At 37.3% G+C, this 20,906-nt stretch overlaps 2 protein-coding genes across 2 annotated transcripts in view; both read right to left on the reverse strand.

Moving 5' to 3' along the window:
* Positions 1-1,765, reverse strand: part of bcl2b (BCL2 apoptosis regulator b) — a 29,439-nt gene extending 27,674 nt beyond the window's left edge. The window contains exon 1 of the mRNA XM_052611269.1: positions 770-1,765. Within this exon, the coding sequence (XP_052467229.1) occupies positions 770-1,240 (471 nt within the window). The 5' untranslated portion in view covers positions 1,241-1,765. The remainder of the gene's footprint in view (positions 1-769) is intronic.
* Positions 1,766-3,514: 1,749 nt separating this feature from the next.
* On the reverse strand, positions 3,515-20,715 carry kdsr (3-ketodihydrosphingosine reductase). Its single transcript, XM_052611307.1, has 10 exons — positions 20,247-20,715; positions 18,217-18,306; positions 17,724-17,780; positions 17,555-17,620; positions 17,347-17,442; positions 15,192-15,383; positions 15,020-15,103; positions 14,447-14,530; positions 7,572-7,673; positions 3,515-6,349 (listed from the first exon to the last, which is right to left on the reverse strand). Exons 1-10 carry the CDS (start codon positions 20,433-20,435, stop codon positions 6,230-6,232), a joined length of 1,080 nt encoding a protein of 359 aa, XP_052467267.1. The 5' UTR covers positions 20,436-20,715; the 3' UTR covers positions 3,515-6,229.
* Between the last annotated feature and the right edge of the window lie 191 nt (positions 20,716-20,906).

Raw genomic sequence — 20,906 nt, forward strand, 5'->3', positions numbered from 1 at the left:
ATTAACAATATTCTTCATTTGCATACCCAAACATGCTGTGTTGGAGGTGGTTGGCATGATTGCACAAGTCAATGACTAAATTTAGGAAATGTTGTGTAAGATTCAATTTTTACCCAATAATTTGCAACTTTGCATCTTTTTTGGTTATATTGCGGATACTCAAGAGGTCAGAGATACTCAGCACAAAATAAAAAAGCATGCCAACCAACCCTTCCGAACTGCCAAAATATACAGAATTGCACAATTCCTGGCGCTTATCTACAATTTTAATTTAGAATTTGGGTATTGAATTCTGGTATTCCAGGTAGCTACACCTAGGCAGAAAAAACAATTATGGAGTTCTGTTTGAACAATATCACACGCATCACATCACGAGCTGAGCCATTGCACTTGGGACAGGAATAGCCCTGGGCGATTTAAACACATGATTTGGTGAGTAAATATCAGAACTCATATATCTGGCCGTTGTATAAGACTAAACATCCTCCTGTTTGCATGAATCAACAGCAGTTCCTGAAAGTTCCGCACAGGAGAGCCACGCCTTCAGCTCTGCAGACAGCAGCTGTCACTGACGGCTTCACCGTGGAGCCGTGAGAAAGGTGTGACAAATCGCCGCCGCTCATTGGCCGGCGCGTTTTGACGAACAGCGCTACCGGCCAATCGGAGTCCGCGCAACTCTTCGAACGCATGACGCAGGGAATAGAGGCGGAGCGAGCGCCGCTGCGTCTTCGGAATCGGATGTGAGCTATATATTGAGTTAATGACATACCCAGCCACCGTTCTCCTGGATCCAGCTGTGCAGCGGCCCGTTCAGATACTCGGTCATCCAGCCTGCGATGTTATCCACATGTGCCGTCATCTCCTTATTCACGCATTCGACACAAACGGTCCCTCCAAACTCGAAAAAAGCGATGATTCTGCCCCAGTTCACGCCGTCCCTGAACAGCTCGTCTATGACCGCGGTGAAGCGCTGCTGCGCCGTGATGGACGTGAGATGCAGCTGTTTAGACATTTCCGCAAAGTCCGACTGATAAAGCCGCTCCAGTTCGTCCCCGGCCTCCCGCAGCACCTTATGCAGAGCGCCGCGGGGGTCGTGACGGGAGCCGGGAGAGATGCAGCCGTCCTCCTGCCTCCCCATCATCAGTCCGTTCACTTCCCACACGTACCCCTTCTTCCAGAGCTTATGGTGGATGTACTTCACCACAATACTGCGGCTGTCGTACACATTATCCTGTGCCATTTCGACCAGTTTATATCGCTCAGTAACCTCAGAATCAGTGCGATCTTATGAATCGAGACTTATTGCATGTTGCTGCAAGTTGCGGCACTCGCACGAATCCTCCAGCGCTTCGGTGCGGGGAAAAACGCCCACTTTCTGTTCCCAGCAGAAAATTCCAGGCATGTAGGAGAGGATTTAAGCATTTTCCTCTATGTCAGATTAAAGAAACACGCCCTGTAAGCACGGGCGAGAAAGTCTCTGGTGTTTTGAGTGGGAATCGCGCGTGGAAAGTCATCGTTTATCCGCGTTAGAGAGTCCCGAGCTGCGGGAGACGGAAGAGGCGGGTGTGGGTCTCTTCTCTCGCGGAGCGGCTGGTGTCAGGAAGGACTTTCTCTGCGGCGTCCGCTGTCGAAATCAGGCTTTGCTCGAGCTGTAGACGTGTAACAGCTCTGTGTCTGTATAAATTGAGTGTTCAGAGGCGTCTCCTCCGTGCAGTCGCTCCATATGCAGACACCCAGCCTGCCCCCTTCAGAGCAGAGGTGGTTCCTGTGCTGCATCACTCATTCACACTCATGTGCGCGCGCTCCTCCTGCACAGTGAATTGCAAATAATATTAATAACTCGCATATTTATCCTCCTGAGACCGAGTAATTCAATGCTTTACCTTTTTTCGTGATTGTCTTTGGTGCATAATTATTTTAAATAAAAGTTATTTTTATTTTTTTCATTTAAATATCATCGTTAGGATTATATATAAAGTAATGCAATACAAAATGTATTTAAGTCACACTTATCCTATAGTGAGTGTGAGATTCTACACTATTTGTGAGACTGGTCATGTGCACAGCTTTGCACAGGCAGTCTATGCTCTGGATCATTTTTTTTAAATCATGCTGAAGAACATGATCATCAGAAAATCATGCAGATCATCAGAGTTCACAAGGGATGGGTGCTCAAGGAAAGGGGACATGGCAAACAATCACTGAAGTTTATGGTCAATTTTCTCTCATTGAAGTTTATTTAGTTTTCTGCTCAGCAATACTGAGATTTAATTAAAAGTACACTGAAAGATAAAATTAGCAAGAGGAAAAAAAAAACTTGAGAAATATAAAAGCAGATATTCAAAACATATTCAATAATACCATACCAATTAATCATTAGAAATATACATAAGCACACATATATATCCACCCATATATACACAAAATTTATTTAGTGGATAATCATTTTGAGCCACGTCTTGTATTAATTTGATAGTGGCTTGCCATTGTTTTCATATACTGTATAATGGGAAATTATTATTTATAAAAATGTAAATTAAAAATAATCTCAGAAGTATTTTAGATGCTTCTGTATCTCATATATCATCGTACTGGACACACTCCCAACATTTAGTATTACAGAAAAGTCCAGGACCTATTTTTATTTAAAAAAAATATATATATTTATTTTATTTTTAATGTACACAAAATAGTGGAATTCAAGCTGCCATTGTGTATATATATATGAATTTAAATGATTTTATGTATACTAGTAAACGTGGGATTCTGTCTTTACGGCGTTAAACCTGCCATTTTGTTATTTAAAACTCTCATGTTAACATTTTAACAGGATTTGTCAGTAACCTTCTCTGTAATTTTTTTTTTTTTTTTTTTTAAATTTTTTTTTTTTTTTGGTTAACAATTTTCTTTCAAATAAAATGCATGACTTTACTTGTCTGAAGATTCATAAAATCCGGATGAGCTGAAATGGGAATCAGCATCTGTTGAGGCAGAACAGAATCTGCTCCTCAGCCTCTCCTCTGAATTAGCATCAGAACTTCTTTGAACAGTGCAGGGCCTTTGATCTTTCAGCACCCCGCCCAGTCAACCCTGCTTTGAATAAAGGTGAACCAACTCGAGTCATAGCCTATGAATTATTGCAGAACAAAATGACTACAACATCATCCATGACCCCTGCTGGCAGTCACGGCTTCAGAGACAGACCACTGTGTTACATATGTAACTTCATCTACACAAGATTCTCTTCCACTCTACTTTTGCAGTTCTTCTGAATAGTTCAGGTAAGTGTCTAACTTGCTTTCTCCCTCTGTATAGTTCATAAACAAATGGTAAATCATTAAAAGCTAAATAGGAAAGTGTTAGGACACTATGTAGTCCATATGTTTTAAGCAAAGAATTAACATTGGCCCATTATATATATATAATAATAAAACATTTCTCACCATCACAAGGTTTTCTACCCACAAACAGTAACAGGACATTTACAATATTTTAAAAGAATCTTGACACTGAATTACCTTTCAAAAGATATTTATTTCTTTATGTAAGAAAATAAGACAAAGCAACAACATCTCTTTTTTTCTCCTATGGCACACAAGGTGAAATTTATTAAAGTTTGGCAACAAATGAATAAACAGAAGCAGAACGCATCCAAGTTGGCCTTGGTCTCTCTTTTAAAAGTTACTCAAACTATATATCTTATTTTCAGAAATATCTCGGTCTTCAATCAATAAAAGTGTTAAGTACAGCAGAAGACTGTCCTCGTGTGTTTGAATGAAGTTGCATAGCTTTAAGGAGTTCAAAACAATATCTCTAAAAAAAAAAAAAAAAATAGACTACATCCATGTGTTATGGAAGAGGGCACGACCCACACAAATATCGCTACTATGTGTTGTAGCCAATATCAAATGAGAACATCATCGTATCGACTCATGCATTCTTATTTTCATATTTTGGGTATCTTTGTAAAAAAAATAACCTAAGCAAATAATGTACAAACAAGCAAAAACAATGTCTTTTTCCGTACTGAAACAAATATAGGTAAACCATACACAATGTATGCCATATGTATCGACCCTTGCAGTTTTTATAATGGTCAGTGTTTGGATCTCTTAAGGCTTGGAATGGGCCTCCATCACTGTAGTGCCTGACTGAGGTCAAGGGTTTCCAGAAAACCTGCAAACTCCGGACAAGGAAAGGAACGGGAGATGTTTCTTCAAAATAAATATACTGGAATCAGCAGTTTAAGTCATTTTGGAAAATTCTGATATAAGAAAAGAACTGCATGTTGTTTACAGTAACCTAAACTCTAAAATGACCGTAAAACTATGATTTAAAAATTTTACGGTCCAAATTATTTAAGTACTGACAAAAAACCTCACATTACAGGCTAATAAATGATTATATACGTTATTGGAAAGCAGAAATACAGCGGTTAGAGAAGCCTATGTGCTTTATTAGTAGGACAAAGGTAAGATAAAAAAGAAAAGGGACGAGTTCTAGGAAAAGTTGTATTGAGTCTTACTTCAACTAAAAATATTCTATAATTATTTAGACCCACTCATGTTGGTCCAAAACCATAGGACTTTCTTTTTTCTTTAGAACCAAAAACAAGAAACTGTTTACACTGCTCTTTTCCATAAAATGAAAAAAGCGCCATAAATGTAGTTCATAAGACTATACATTTAACTCGATGCTCAGAGAAAACTCTCAAATCTCATATACATATACTTCAAGATCTTCTCGGTTTCTCAAACAAATCAATCACGCTTCTTCAGAAGGATTAGAAAATACTGCATCTCATAAGGACCGCATAAATCGTACTTTTTTATTTTGCAGCCCTTTCACTTTCACTGTTAAGGAAAGGAGCTGCATGAACATTCCACTAAACATCTCTTTTTGTCTTCTACAGAATACTGAAAGTTCTACAGGTTTGGAAAGACATGAAGCCGAGTAAATAAGGAAAGAATGTTTATGTCTGGGTGAACTATCAGTTTAAATAGACTCTTTTCTGTGCATTTAGGCATTCAGGAGACTGACTCCTTACAAGCATCTGCAGGGTGTGATCACATCACATGCTCTCGTTTGCTTGTGACCGTGAGGAAGGCAAATATTACAACAGCATGAGTAAGTGTCATTTTCTCTCTAGCAGTAAGATACGACTTGCAACGAGAATCTCAATCAGAAAACAGAGTTCATATACTGGAGCCATCCAATTTGCATTACGACAGAGCAGAGCACAAGGAAATTCACTTGACTTGTGGAAGCCCTATTGCTTGTTTTGGTGTACAAATCTGATCCAGCTTCACATCTACAGTATTTGAAATGAGTTCTGGGCTTGTGGACATCAAACCATCTGACTATGATTATTCGGACTCATTCCAGATCAGCTTTTAGTAAGAGCTACTTAGGCTTTTGCTCTGGTTACACCTGATCCGTCTGGATCTCCAGCTCCACCTGCTGGCAGAAAGGTGCCCTGACTCGAACCAGCGAGTCCTCCTGACCCATCCTTCAGTTCGGTGAACCCTTAGAAGCCCCTGAGGTCACCTAAATACATGCATACAAGCAGACACTCGCACGCACGCACATTTATAAGGTAAACATTTCCTTCAGAAACCCCCACACAGAGCAACGAAGATAAGGCAGAGTGGCAGACTCGACAGATGTCCTTTGTCCATAAATTAAAACTATGAAATCTAAAAGCAGGAAGATACATTGCTTGACTATGAACATCACAAACCAGTCAGGACCACAGTTCTTCACCTCACTGTAACGTAAGGAAGTGAAGTTGTTGTTCTTCACCTATACAGATTTGTTTTTTACCTATAGAGCATATGGCAATATCTCAATATAAAGTTGAATGAAATTAATTCTAGTGTTGAAATAACATTACGCCAACAGGAAAGAACAAGAACTTAGATAGTGTGTAGTTTTGAGAACGACCACAAACCTTCTGAAACTAAAGAATGCACTAGAGGCAGTGAGTAAATAATTGAAATGCAAATAAATTTGTTTGATATATTAATGCAGCATGCACTGGAATGATAGGGGTCCTGAAAAACACATCATGAAAGATGGACGGATGCCTATTACAGCATAAACAGTGTTTTGTCAGGGTGGACTCTTCCACCCATTTGAACACGTCTGCCGGGCCAGGGGGCATGTGCTCTGAGGTGTGTGTGTGTGTGTAGTGGTGCTGATAGAGATGGATGTGGTGGGGAGGCTGGTGCTACTCCCTCTTGTCTGCTGCTTTGGACTGCTCTCTCTGGATCATGCAGCGGCGGACGATGCTGTCGAAGCTGCCCAGGTAGAAGAGAGCGATGGTGCGGAACAGCCCCATCGTCACAATCTGGACAGAGTGAGATAATATGACCATTTTAACACATCACAGAAAATCAACCAATCTATCTACACCTATATATTTTATTTATAGTCTAAATCTGCAGACTTTCTTCAAATATTCTTGGGGAAAATATGCTGAACGTCACAAAATGGATTTAAAAATTTTACTACACTGGTAGAGAAGACGTGATCAAATCAGCCAAAATATTTAAAGTGCCCCTATTATGAATAATGAAAGGTTCATATTTCAGTTGTGGGAGCCCCAATAACAGGTTGACATACATGTAAGGTCAAAAAACACTTTCATTGTCTTATAATATCCCAAACGATTCACTCCCCTCCTTTGCGTGTCGCTAATCTGCAGTGATTGATTGGATTGATCTTATTTTCATTTCATCATGCGTGTAATGACTGATAAAGCAGCGTTTGTGAGCGCAGTGCTGCTTTGTTTACAGTGTTACCGGGAAAAACTCTATTTTTAAAGCAGCACCTAGTGGCAAGGAATGAATTAGCATTTTCATTTAGACCAAAGTGAAAAGACCATCAAGTGCACAGGCTGTGTGCTAATGTTTCATATTGACGTCAACATGAAACAGCTTGGGATTCGTTTTGAAAACGACTCGCTTCAAAGATTCAGAATCGACTCTTTCTTTTGAGAGACAATAACTTTATACACGGTGCACTTTCAGATTTATAACTTAGCAAGATGTTTTCATTCACTTAGAGCTGTGTTACACACCACATGAAAGGTCATTTTTCAAAAATCCATAATAGAAGTACTTTAATAAACAATCTGATGGTTTGTAGAGTTCTGCACACAATGATTCCTTCTTCAAATGCTGATAACATCTGATTCTGTTTTACTTTAAAATCTGATGTGACTATATCTTCTATTCCTCAAAGGAATTCATAAAAAAAGAGTATCTCACAGGTTTATTCCTCAGATTTGAGAGAGTATGGAGTCAGTGAAGAGCTGGGCAAAAGTCAAGAGGCTCATTAAAATCTTTAAATAAATAAGACCTTGATAAGTCCTATTAAAGTTGAATGCAAGCATGATGTTACTTATATACAAAGGCCAAGCAGGATGATGAAAGGCACATTTCATCAATTCCACGAAAAGGCAGGAGTCATCTATTTCCATGTCCTAGGCTATTGTCAGCGAGTCAGATATGATGACACTGTTGCACCACAGTCAAGACTCTTCTGTGTTTCGTGATAATGGGCCGTACCTGCTGCAGCCCTTCAGTGATGGAGGTAACGGGTGACATCCCACAGGTCAGCGCTGACAGCATGTAGCCATCGGGTCCAACTGTGCTGGTGAAATTTCCCTGCTGAGATAGAACAGAAACAAGAGAAGGTATTTGAGACAAACAATAGTTATTACAGCATTATATTTTATATTATATTAAATCACGACATGACTTCATAGCAAACACTGAATAAAAAAAAATCTAATTAAATAAATCAATGAAATCAAAAGATTTAATCTAAGGAGCAGACGTTGTCTCTCATGCACCTCGACCTGTTACCAGTTGGAGTGTTTGGAAATGTTCAAAATAAACTAGTGTGTTAAAGGTATACACTGAACAAAATTATATACAACACTTTTGTTTTTGCCCCCATTTTTCATGAACTGAACTCAAAGAGTTAAGACTTTCTATGTACACAAAAGGCAAATTTCTCTCAAATATTGTTCACAAATCTGTCTAAATCTGTGTTAGTGAGCACTTCTCCTTTGCCGAGATAATCCATCCACCTCACAGGTGTGATATTTGAAGATATTGATTAGACAGCATGATTATTGCACAGGTGTGCTTTAGGCTGGCCACAATAAAAGCCCACTCTAATGTGTGCAGTTTTATCACACAGCACAATGCCACAGATGTCGCAAGTCACAACGAACACAGGAGCACTTTATTGCTGGCATTTTGAATGCACAGAGACACCATGACGAGATCCTGAGGCCCATTGATTTGTCATTCATCCATGACCATCACCTCATGTTGCAGCATGATAATGCACGGCCCCATGTTGCAAGGATCTATAGACTATTCCTGAAAGCTGAAAACATTCCAGTTCTTGCATGGCCAGCATTCACCGGACATGTCACTCATTGAGCATGTTTGGGATGCTCTGGATCAGTGTATAAGACAGTGTGTTCCAATTCCTGCCAATATCCAGCAACTTCACACAGCCATTGAAGAGGAGTGGACCAACATTACACAGTAGGGTTGTGCCGATAGACGATAGCATCGTCTATCGACGATAGTCAAGAGATATCGACATAAGCAGATATTTCTGTTGATAATCAAGACGACATTACACTCATTTTACTATTAATGTATTAGATTATAATAATAATAATAACTATTCTTTTTTAATTAGGCGGCTTATTATAATTCGGCAATCAAACTGCCCAGCTATTTCACTTCAGCACACCGCATGTAAGCACAGAAGGATTAGACCCTGTAGTCGCTGAAGTTGTCCGCTTTGACTCGGATAACTCATTAAATCCATGAAATGAAAGAGGAGTTGGTGTCCCACACATTTAATGGCTGGAACACGACAACGCGCTCTTCTCATACATGAGAGATTAACTTTTTCTTGGCTTACAAATAAAGACAAAATAATAACAAGGCGGCAGAGCGAATTTATCATCCATAGTGGTTCTCACGTAGTCCTTCTCTTAAAGACTGATCACTTATAACACACACTATATGGTGATGACGTAGAAGGACTACGTGAGAACCACTATAATAAGTACGCTATATCGCAAGCCGTTTTAGCATTTAAAACTTGGTTTGACTATCCATAAATATAATTTCGGATAGTCACAATTCTAATTCGGAAAGTCATAATTATAATTCGACTAGTCACAATGACAATTAGAGATATCTGCAATTATAATTGCACTAGTAAGAAATCGGATTAAAGACATCTCTAAATACTTTATGACTAATCAAAACTCCATTTGAGATATCTGTAATTACTTTATAGATATCTTCAATAGACGCGTCATACATCCACAAATGTAATTAGAGATATCTCTAATTCAGTTTCGACTAGTCTCAATTATAGTTTAAGATATCTGAAATGCAATAGCTCCTAGTCGAAATGCTGTTGTGTGACGTCAGAATAAATTTACTCAGCTCCTCCCCGCTTACTCTGCTAACTGCTAACAACATAATAAAAGTCTGCTTTTGTTGTCACGGAGAGAAAAGCTACCTGATGAAGTGCTTCGTGGATTATTAAATAAATCTGGATGCAGCCTTGTGTGGTAAAAGGTCTCCAGCGTGCATGTATGTATAGCGCTGAGTTTTAACTGAATCATGTTGCAAAACAGACCAAATGCAGTGTAATGTTCAATAAAGGCAGAAAATCACAAACTGCTCATCTGAATTTATTTATTATATATTTAGACAGTGAAAAACAATGTTTGTTTGTTTATTTATTTATTTATTCAAAAAAAAGATAGGCCTACCTTAAAAAAAATTATCTTACCATTCATTCTGACTTTTTTTCCCCTCAGAATTGCGATAGCTATATAGACAATGCGAGACAAGATATATATATATATATATATATATATATATATATAGAACTGAGAAAAAAAAATAGCTATTTCTTTATTAATTAATTAATTAATTAATTTCTTTATGTAGTGGCGGAAACGAGCTTCCATAAATTGCCCACAAGGTGGGAGTATGTATTGTATTTTAGCAATAGATCCATGATGATGATATTCTACTGTGTTCAGTGATGAGCGCCAATGTATTCTTTTATGCAGCATCTATTTGCACTAGGTGTAAATAGCATATTTTCTTAGCGATAGATGCTATTTACACAAAGTGAAAATAGCAGTATTTTTTTAACGATGTGCCATTTACACTAAGTGCAAATAATTATAGATTATATTTACGCTATGTTCAAATAGCAAGATTTTCTGCTATTTATACTACTTATTTCAAATAATGGCAATTATCTGCACCTCAGTATTGTAGTACATTATAAAACAGTACACAATAATAACTTGGTGAGTGTAAATGATCATTTTAATTAATTTTTTTAAAATCTATAGATGCCACATTACTGGGACAATTAATAAAGCCCTCCCGACACCTACCCTCACCCTACCAATTATTTCTTTTCAACCTTTTAATTATTTCCTTAATTTTTATTGAAAATAAATGCCTTTCCGATATGATACGAAATTTGAAAAAGGACAAAAAATGTTTGGCAAAAGGCGAACATGAACCCGGGTCCATTGCGTCGAAAAGCACACATTTTAACCGCTAATCCACTGAAGCTGATACTGAGTTTGCGTCGTTTATGAGTGTTGACTATTCCAATCACATGTTGGTGGGCGATAGAGTATAGCATCTGACAACAGGGCAGGCTTGCACTTAATGTAAATAGACACTGATTCAACATTATATCAAATGTTGCAACGGCTGACATGAGGTTTATACATGTGTTCGTTTGTAAATAAAGGCTAACAAAATTTAATCCACAGCACACACGTCTCAACATTATGATATAAAACAGGTTCAAAAGCCTATTTAAGTCCTCTCTGTATAGCCTACCGCTTTTACACATCCTCCAGCTACATTTTTATTTCCATACTTTTGAATTACTTATGTATAAAACAGTTTAAAATCACCCAAAGACGCAGGACTTTTATTATACAATTCTTAGACAAAACTGCGGATGACAACCGTTTCCATGCCAGGATTGGTTAAATAAAACGTATAAGGTGGGGCTCAACAAAGGTGTATTTGCATGCACATTGTAGATATCTATAAACATATTTTGACTAGTCAAATTGTTAATTCCAGATATCTACATTGCAATTACGCCTAGTCACAAAGCTAAATGCAGATATCTCTAAATATAGTTCTTCCCAGTCAAAAATCTGATTTGGATATCCATAATTAAATTGCAGATATCTTTAATTGGGTTTTGACTAGTCATAATTCCAATTCAAGATATCTTTAAATATGATTTGCCTAGTCAAAATTCCAATTCGAGATATCTACAACTGTAATTTGACTAGTCATAAATGAATTGCAGATATCTACAAATGTATTTTGGATATCTTTAAAAATTTTGAATTAAAGATATCTTAAATTGTATTTTGACTAGTCAAATCATATTTAAAGATATCTTGAATTGGAATTATGACTAGTCAAAACTAATTTGAAGATATCTGCAAATATTTTTCAATGGAAGATTATGACTAGTCGTAATAGCATTGTAGATATCTGGAATGTGTATTGTGACTAGTCAAAATTACATTGTAGATATCTTCAATGCATATTACGGCTAGTCATAATAACATTGTAGATATCTTAATTCCAATTACGACGAGTCATAATTGCAATATAGATATCTGGAATTACAATTGTGACTATCCAAAATTACATTTATGGATAGTCAAAAACAAGTTTTAAATGCTAAAACGGCTTGCGATATACGCTATGCCACCTAATTATTTTCATGCACTCCGCACTATAATGTGATGCATGCAAAATACATAATTTTGGCCGTTACAAAGTCTCCATCCACACACAGACGTATATCATCTGCAGATATAAGGTACTTCATTGCACTTTGCACTTTAACAAGTAATCTGAACTGCCTATATATGTGCAATATTTTAAACAAGCAATCCCTAACTGAGTCTAATGCCACAGTTATGTTAGGACGCATCTCATTCTTGTTTCTGTGGGGTGCGTAGAGCTCATCATGGGGCTCGCGCGCTCCGGAGCGCTGTATGACTGATGCATAAGTTCAATTTTTAAACTTTATCCCAAATATATGAACTTACCTGTTCTGAATACTTTATATTTAACGTGTTCGTTTATGTCCAATATTAGTGTTAAACTGTTGGACTTTAAAAGAAAGCTACTATTGATTTTCTCCGTTGACTGATTTTGCAGAACATTTAGACTGATAACTTCCGTGCGCAGATGCAGCAGATTTGTCACAGGACACGACTATATATGAACTAGCTGTTTTAAATAGCTACAATATTTTTATATTTAACGTTGGTTTATCAGTATGTTTTAAAGTATTCTTTCGATTATTGGTGATTCCATAGGCTCTTCTCGTGCACCTGGGCAGTTTAAAACACCAAATAGTTATGCTATGACAAGAACAAAGAGTCTCTCTCTTGCTCCACACAAGCACAATAAGATTGTGTATCGTCGATCTCACGGGCTGACAATATGATGATTTGAAAAATGACCGCCGGTGGCGCGGTGTTGATAAAAAAATAAAAATAAAAAATAAATAAATTATATATATATATATATATATATATATATGAATGTATAAATATATTCGTGTCAAAATGTGCTCGTTAACGAAGGCGATAATTTTTTTTTTTTCCAGTTTTTTTTGTATTCAAATTATTTAACGTAGGGGCGTGGATGGCCATCCACTCACAACTGCTGCTTCTGTAACTTTTTCTCATGACAAGAAGTGAATTTATTCAGTTGCAGAATGACTGAACAGGAGACGTTTCAGACACGCGCTCCTCTTCACTTTATAATCAGGTGCAAGTTAAGCGAGCGCGGAAACGGTCCTCCCGGTGCGCGCTTCCCTTGTGCATATCATTTCATATCAAACTGCGAAATAAACTATGTGCAAGCAGTGTTGTGGTCAGTTAATTCATGGAATTACCAAAAAAGGTGATTAAAGCTGACTTAAACTGTGCATGCATGTAATATATTTTATATATATATTATATACAGGATATATATATATATATATATATATATATATATATATATATATATATATATATATATATATATATATATATATATATATGTATGTATGCACATGAAATCAGCCCAGCACTGTCTCACTCATCTAACACATCCTATTTAACTCGTCAGTTCGTGTTTATTTGAGAACTGAACGCCGGCTGCAAAACACTAACATAAATATCAAAGAAATAATTCAGTTAAACAAGTAGAAGCCTAAATAAGAAAATTAAATACACCCTGTCTAACGGACGCGAGCGCGCAGCGTGAAAAAAATACTCATTGTAGTCAGTGATGCTACACTGGATGCAGCACAACAGGACACAATAAATCCCCGTCCTGACACAGAGTTCAAATGTCCTGTATAGACACTAAACAGACTAAACCTTTTTCGTCGCGGTGTTGCGTCTGGTTTACTTTTCCGCCACCAAGCGAGCTCAATAACTCCTCATCTGCACGCGCTCTCTTTGAAATAGGAATCGTTGCCATATTTCTTGTTACCATTTTTATTTATCGCTGTCTTGTTGGTATTTGGCCAGTTTGGAGAAAGCCTCACCAAACCTGACCAGCCAGCATTTGTGATCACGAGAACTTGTGCAAACGCGGATGGGTGACATGAATGCAGATGGCTCAACACTAAATTAATGTGCTGAATGCATAAACAATTTTCCTGCGCTCAAATCTGCCAATCTAAAGGAAACGCTGTGTTTGAGGTAATTTGTTAATTACCATAGACTTAGAATTTGCAACTATTACAGTTATTACACAAACATACAACATTTTGTATTATGCTTGCTATAGAGTGTGTGACGTCACATGCACTACCGCCGGTGGCAGTAGACAACCACGGCCGTCACAGCCCAATACAGTAAAACTGCACACTTTAGAGTGGCCTTTTATTGGCCTAATCAGCATCTTGATATGTCACACCTGTGAGGTTGATGGATTATCTCTACAAAGGAGAAGTGCTCACTAACACAGATTTAGACAGATTTGTGAACAATATTTGAGAGAAATAGGACTTTTGTTTAAATAGAAAAAGTCTTAGCTCTTTGAGTTCAGCTTATGAAAAATGGCGGCAAAAACAAAAGTGTTGCTTTTATAATTTTTTGTTTTTCAGTGTTGTTCACACCCCACCAAAAAAAAGATAATTTAAAGAGCACTGAAAAAAAAATTCTCCAAACATCTTCTTTTGTGTTCTACATACAGAAATAAAGACCGACATGAGCGTAAGGAGCAAATCAGTCAAGGCACATTATTAAAAGCTAACAGTGTACTAGTCAAATACTGTTGGATCAGAAGTTGACCATTGATCTCGACCAATTCCCACTTACCACAGCATCCTTCAACACAACTTTTGCTACTTGCTCAGGCTGACAGACTCCAGACGTTTCTGAAATTAACTTGGTCTCCAGAGGCTGCCACAGAGAGTGTCAAAACCAGAATAAAACAAAAACATTTAAGCTACACGTTAGTTTAGGCACCAATTTTCACTATTAACTATGACTTTTGCCTCAATAAACAAGAAATTTGCTGCTTAATAAAAGTTAGTAAGGTAGTTGCGAAGTTTATGTATGATCTAAAATAAGATCAGGCAGAATAAGACATTAATATGTGCTTCATAATACAAATAAACAGCCAATATGCTAGTAATATGCATGGTAATAATGAGAATAAAGTGTTAGCAAAATGTTTTACTCAGCATTGCTTTTGGCTAAAAAAAACCCACCCAATATTAGCTATCCATATTTTATTTTTTTTATTAAAAAAGATCCAACTATTTAACAGAGCACAGACTTGCATTATTAGAAATCCTTCACTTTTTAATATTCTATTAATATTAATGCTCTATTCTAATATTTTAGGTGTTTAATATTCTATTAAGGAAAAACACATTATCATTTCACCTTAGTCTTATTCTCTTCTGCAAACCCCGGCGTGTCAGTGTCTGGAGGATACGCCACAGTCACATAGATATTATAGGGCTTCATCTAAGAAAGATCAGAGACTAAATACAAATCAAAGTTTCAATGGACTGCCATATGCTAGATTCTGAGTGAGCATCATGAATACACACACCTCCATCTGCAAGGCCTCAGCCAGACCACGCAGGGCAAATTTGGACGGCGAGTAGGCCGTGTAGCCAAAGAGGCCGATCAGCCCTGCATGTGACGACACAAACATGATGCGGCCCATCCGCCTTTCCTTCATAGTTGTGATCACTGCCCGGGTGGGGTAAACACTGCCCAGATAGTTCACCTCCATCAGTTTCTGTTACAAGAGAGCACACGATTCACCACAGGAACAGAAGTCTCGCCATCATAATGCTAGAGAAATTGTAAGGGTAGTTTGAGTCATTTCTAGAGCAGTGGTTTTCATTTTCCTGCAGAGTTTAGCTCAAATCTTGATCAAAGACACCAGCCTGTCACTTGCAATCAAGTAAAGTGCTGCGTCCCAAATTGCTCAATCATTTACAGATTGGGCTTGGGCTCATTTCCCTTCTCTCCTTTTATTGTGCCCATATACGCACAGAGGACACATAGGCTACTGTATGAAATACTGTGATAATGATTATAGGCTATTATAAATATTATAGATCGCCTACACAATACGCAATGCATATACACACACTAGGGCTGCACGATGTGTCGTTTAAGCATCGATATCGCGATGAACGAATCCACGATAGTCACATCGCAGGATAAGAGTTATTAAAAGTTCCCAATGCCTCGGGAAAAGCTGCATTTTGAAAGAGTTTTGATTTGATTACCACGAAAAACGATGAGCCGATTGGTCATATGCAGTGCTCTCGATATCTCCTCATTTAGACGCACCTTTAAGAAATGCATCTATATGGATAATGATTATAATAAATAAAGAGTTTTTGTTTGCGATATGTTTTATTTTGTTAAATACTAATTTAAAGCTTTCTATAGATATATTTATCATGTCTGTTAGGGATGTATTCGCTGAGTTTCGGTTAATTTTTTGTGAAACACTCCTATTCAATACCAAACGGCAAAAGCGCGTCTGTTTTCTTGATTTTATAAAAGCACAACGTTTTGTTGATATTGTGAATGAACAAAAATTCAAGAAGACCCTTTACAGTTAATTATGATGAATAACTCTTACCTTATGAACAAAAATGACGGCGTATCCACGGAAAACATGCAAGTGAATACTTGCACCTCCATGTCCTGCAAAGCGGTGCCAGACATACTTATAGTCTCTGTTCAGGAACAATTGATTCACGGAAATTGGTGGTCTTCTTTTTAATGTGTCTCCAGTATCGCTTACTGGAGCCACTGACATCCTGAAGTAAACTTTGAATCGGTCTGGATAATCCCGCAGCTCCTTGATAAGGAGATGGAACTCTCCTTCCTCCCTACACGATCGCACGAGTGGATGGACCCAATATTTCCTCTTTCTTTTTCTCTTTTTAAAAAGAGAGAGGACAAAAAAAATCTTCCTCACTACTTGAAGACGACATTTTGGATTGTTTTGGTGTTTTTTTTCGCAACGCACTCATTCATACGCATTGGATGGTTTGGATGGACGGTTTCTGTGCATGACAAATTTTTCAGATTTTGGATGGCCCTTGGTAGAAAACACCCTCTCCGATGGCACAGATGTCCCGGAAATAAAGAGATAACGTCTCGCTAGAGTGACCAGCTTTGGGAAGCGCCTTTCACTTGCTTGTGGATGTTTGCATCTCAAGTGAGATTGCATTGTACTTGCACTACTGCTTTATTTTAATACTGCGTACCATATTTTGCAAGTAACTTCGTTGCCCTTTCTGTCGAAATGGGCCTACTTTTTGCTCGCTTCATTTGGCTTGCTCAGCTAAATATGTCTGTAGGCGCGCCTGGAAAAAACGAGCTCGTGACAGGCCTAGCATCGCTTTCTCTTCCAGCTCCTCAGTCTTATCAGTAGAGGATTTTTAGAAATAGTGCTTCAGAAATCAGAGTGCATTGTGGGTATAAACAAACTAACGATTGCAGGGAATTAAGTTGTTCACACATATTTCAGACACAAAATGTCTGACACTTGATACAGTGCACAATATAGGTGACATAGAGCAGGTTTGAACAAAACACTTAATTAGCTTGTTTAATTGGGGTTGATTAGGGTCATCTTGAAAGTGGTTCATGAGGACCAGAGGGTGTAGAAAGATGGTTGCATACTAGCATGATTAAAACTGCCATGATATGTGTCTATGATATGCTGTTCTTACCTTGAAGCGGTCTACTTCCACTTCCTCAAACCTCCCAGATATGGACGTCCCTGCACAATTGACCAGCATGTCCACAGGACCCAGCTTCTCTTGAGCCTGTGTAGCAAACACAACACACAGTCAGCACCCTCATCGCAAACCATCCAAAGAAAACATTAGTAACAGCAGAATAAATGCTGACATAAAATGGTAAACAGAATAAACACACTTGTTTTATGACACTCTCCACCTGGTTGTAGTCTTTGGACACATCAACAGAAATGCAAAGCACCACCTAAGGTTGATCATAGCAATAATCAGACGTGGCAGGCCAATTTAAGACTTGATATGATTTTGAATACAACATTCCAAAAAAACTTACTTAAAGAAATGCATACCTGCTTATCATTTATGGCACATTTCTCCACTTCTTTCTTGGCTTGAACCAGTTTGTGCTGTAGAGAAATAAGTACATCAACAAATATTTAATAACATCCAGTGACAGTAATGATTATTATGTAAACCACTGTTCAAAAGTTTGAAGTCAGTACTCTTTTTTTTTTCCTAAAAGACATGTATTCTTTATTATCAGCAAGGATGCATAGAATGATTTCTGAAGGATCATTTGACACTGAAGACTGGATCGCTTTGCATCACAGGAATGTCTGACATTTGAACATATATTACAACTGAATACAGTTCTTTTAAAAGGTAATCAATACAATTATTTTAAATTCAATAATTAATTTATAATATTGCTGTTTTTACTGTATTATGACTGAAAGATGATATCCCATGCATTTCTGACAAACTATTTCCTGTTTGACACTGTAGAACTGCTTTGAAACAATCAGTATGGTATAAAGAACTATACAAATAAATAACACAAACCTCATCTCGTGCCACCAGAGTTAGGAAGGCACCGTGTTTGTAGCATTCCATTGCAATGGACTTCCCAATCCCACTGCTGCCTCCGGTCACCTGATGACGGACAGATTCATTACAAACTAGGGATGCACGATATTGGATTTTGGCCGATATTCGATATGCCGATATTTTCAAAATAATTTTGGCCGATGCCGATACCGATATCGATATATATACAAATATATACTGATATATTTAAACTTTCATTTTACTGAAGAGAAATCCATGTATCTTTTCTGTACTGATTCTACCATAAATTTATTATTTTACAAATGTAGACAGACATTCACATCTGAAAAACAGGTCAATTATTTCACTTGGAGAATATCGGTTTGGCTCATCGGCAGAAATATTCATATCGGCCGATACCGATAATGGTCATTTTAAGATTTATCGGCCGATACCGATGTTGTGCCGATATTATCGTGCATCCCTATTACAAACCCATCAAGTCATGGTTCATTTACTTTACTAAACTATGCAAACAGCACTAAGAGAAAGAGATAGAGTTCAAACAAAATCATTCACCAGGTAAAAGCACCAAACAAGCCAATAATTAAACTAAGCAATTATCTACATTGCACCATGTTGCACTTAATATGCATCTGTTCTCATACAGCAGTTATAGAGTGGACATATAAAAAAATCAGGTTCATATTCTCCATAAATAGACGTTTAACAATAATGTGTAAGAATGATGGTATCACTCATGACTTAACCCTATAAAGCCTACTGTATCATATTTGATATGCAAATAAAGCCTCTGAAGTATCAACGAGATCAAAACATTTCTGTACTATAAAATTTCATTTTCACAATCTACTCACTAACCTTCTGTCGTCTGAGTGATAGTTTTTACTTTTTAGTAAGTACTTTTAGTACAATTGTAGAATTATCTTCAGATTGTGTTTCATGTTTCTTTTTGCTGTTAAATCATTACCAATTAAAATAAATTGTGCAAACTTTTTTTTTTTTTTTGTCTAAAGGTTCAATACGGACACATAAAAAAATAGAGAGAGAGGTTTTTTTACTACAACTTCATATGTTTAACCGGGTTAAAACTCTGAAGAATAATGTAGAATTTGAATATGCATAAGGACAACACAAATGGGAAAAAAAATCATGGCTTTTGAAAAAGTGTGTGATGATCATTATATGTGGTGTGAATTATGCTCTATATGATTTCATTCTGATGTCTTCATCTATATGTACAACTGCATAAAGCCTAAATTCAATTTCAAGACAATAAGCATTTTATGAAAAAAGCTGTGCAAAATATCATATGAAATCGTCTAACAGAAAGCTAAACATGCTGTTCATTTAAAACTAGATAGGTCTGAGCTCTTGATAAACTATGAACCCTAGCAAAAGCAGAAACATGCAGTGCTCGCTTGAAAAGGTCCACTGCCCTGGAAGAGATGGTTGCATAACCAGTGCAATAACACTTATTTGGCCTCCATATGAACTTTAACATGAATATTAGTGAAATTGATATGCATTTGCAATCCGATGCTATAACAAATATTTTCAGCAAATGCACATCTGCACTGGTGCAATATGAGTGACATGACACATTATGAATAATTATCAGTTTATATATATATATATATGTGTGTGTGTGTGTGTGTATGCATGTATATATATATATATATATATATATATGTATATATATATATACATGCATACACACACACACACACACACACACATATATATATATATATATATAAACTGATAATTATTCATAATGTGTCATGTCACTCATATTGCACCAGTGCAGATGTGCATTTGCTGAAAATATTTGTATATATATATATATATATATATATATATATATATATATATATATATATATGTGTGTGTGTAACTATGTATCAGTTTCATTAGGTTTAAGATTCTCTAGTATCAGTTCAATGACAGTGAATGCAATTAGTTATGAGACCCGAGTGCTGTTATTTCTAACTGGTTTATAAAACAGAGTTATAAGAACTTACCACCACATGGGCCCCGTTCAGTTTGAGAGGCTTGGGGCTTATTAACGGGGATATCATGTACAGCAGCAGCACGAAGGCCACGATGAAAGCAGCCACTACCAGGAGCATCACGAAAGGCAGAAGCAGCCACCAGGAGTTAAAGGAGAGCCAGTGTGAGAGCGTGGAGCCGAGAGCCTCTTCAGAGGACATGGGTCAACCTGATGCTGCTGACGTTAGCTCACAAGCTAAATATTCAATTTCAGACACTCCCCCGTTTTGGAGACAGAAGATAGCAGGACTTCGGACCAGCCGTTTACGCGCTTTTATTCTCTAGTGATGTGTTAGAGGACTGAGCGGTAGATTAAATACTAAGTTCAAGTCGTGAGAATGCAAAAGCGAACTCTTTCCACTCACTACATGAACCAAAACACAGAATCGAAGCACTTCGAACGAGATGCTGACTGTGTTTGAGCAGTGGAATTATCGGAGTTGTAGTTTTTGAAAACCTCCGCTTACTGCGTTAGAATTCGACTTGTGCAGAAAATGGACTACAAGTTCCAACGTTCTTTCCATAACTGTCACTTTCCTAATTAATGTTAAAGAGCAGCGAAATGCTACTTTTTAAAATTTGATTCAAACTTTAACCCCCGCGCTCAATGACGTGTTAGTCAACCAGCGCTC

This window comes from Carassius gibelio, chromosome A2 (assembly GCF_023724105.1).
Source record: "Carassius gibelio isolate Cgi1373 ecotype wild population from Czech Republic chromosome A2, carGib1.2-hapl.c, whole genome shotgun sequence".
Taxonomy (NCBI): domain Eukaryota; kingdom Metazoa; phylum Chordata; class Actinopteri; order Cypriniformes; family Cyprinidae; genus Carassius; species Carassius gibelio.

What these genes read in the sequence shown, in the direction of transcription:
- kdsr (XM_052611307.1), bottom strand. Translation starts at nt 20,435, where the DNA reads ATGTCCTCTGAAGAGGCTCTCGGCTCCACGCTCTCACACTGGCTCTCC. An exon ending in TGGAAGTAGACCGCTTCAAG is followed by an intron (nt 15,384 to 17,346) that starts GTAAGAACAGCA and finishes CTCTTGTAACAG; the next exon opens with AAACTGATGGAGGTGAACTA. An exon ending in TTGTGTTGAAGGATGCTGTG is followed by an intron (nt 7,674 to 14,446) that starts GTAAGTGGGAAT and finishes GTTCTATCTCAG; the next exon opens with CAGGGAAATTTCACCAGCAC.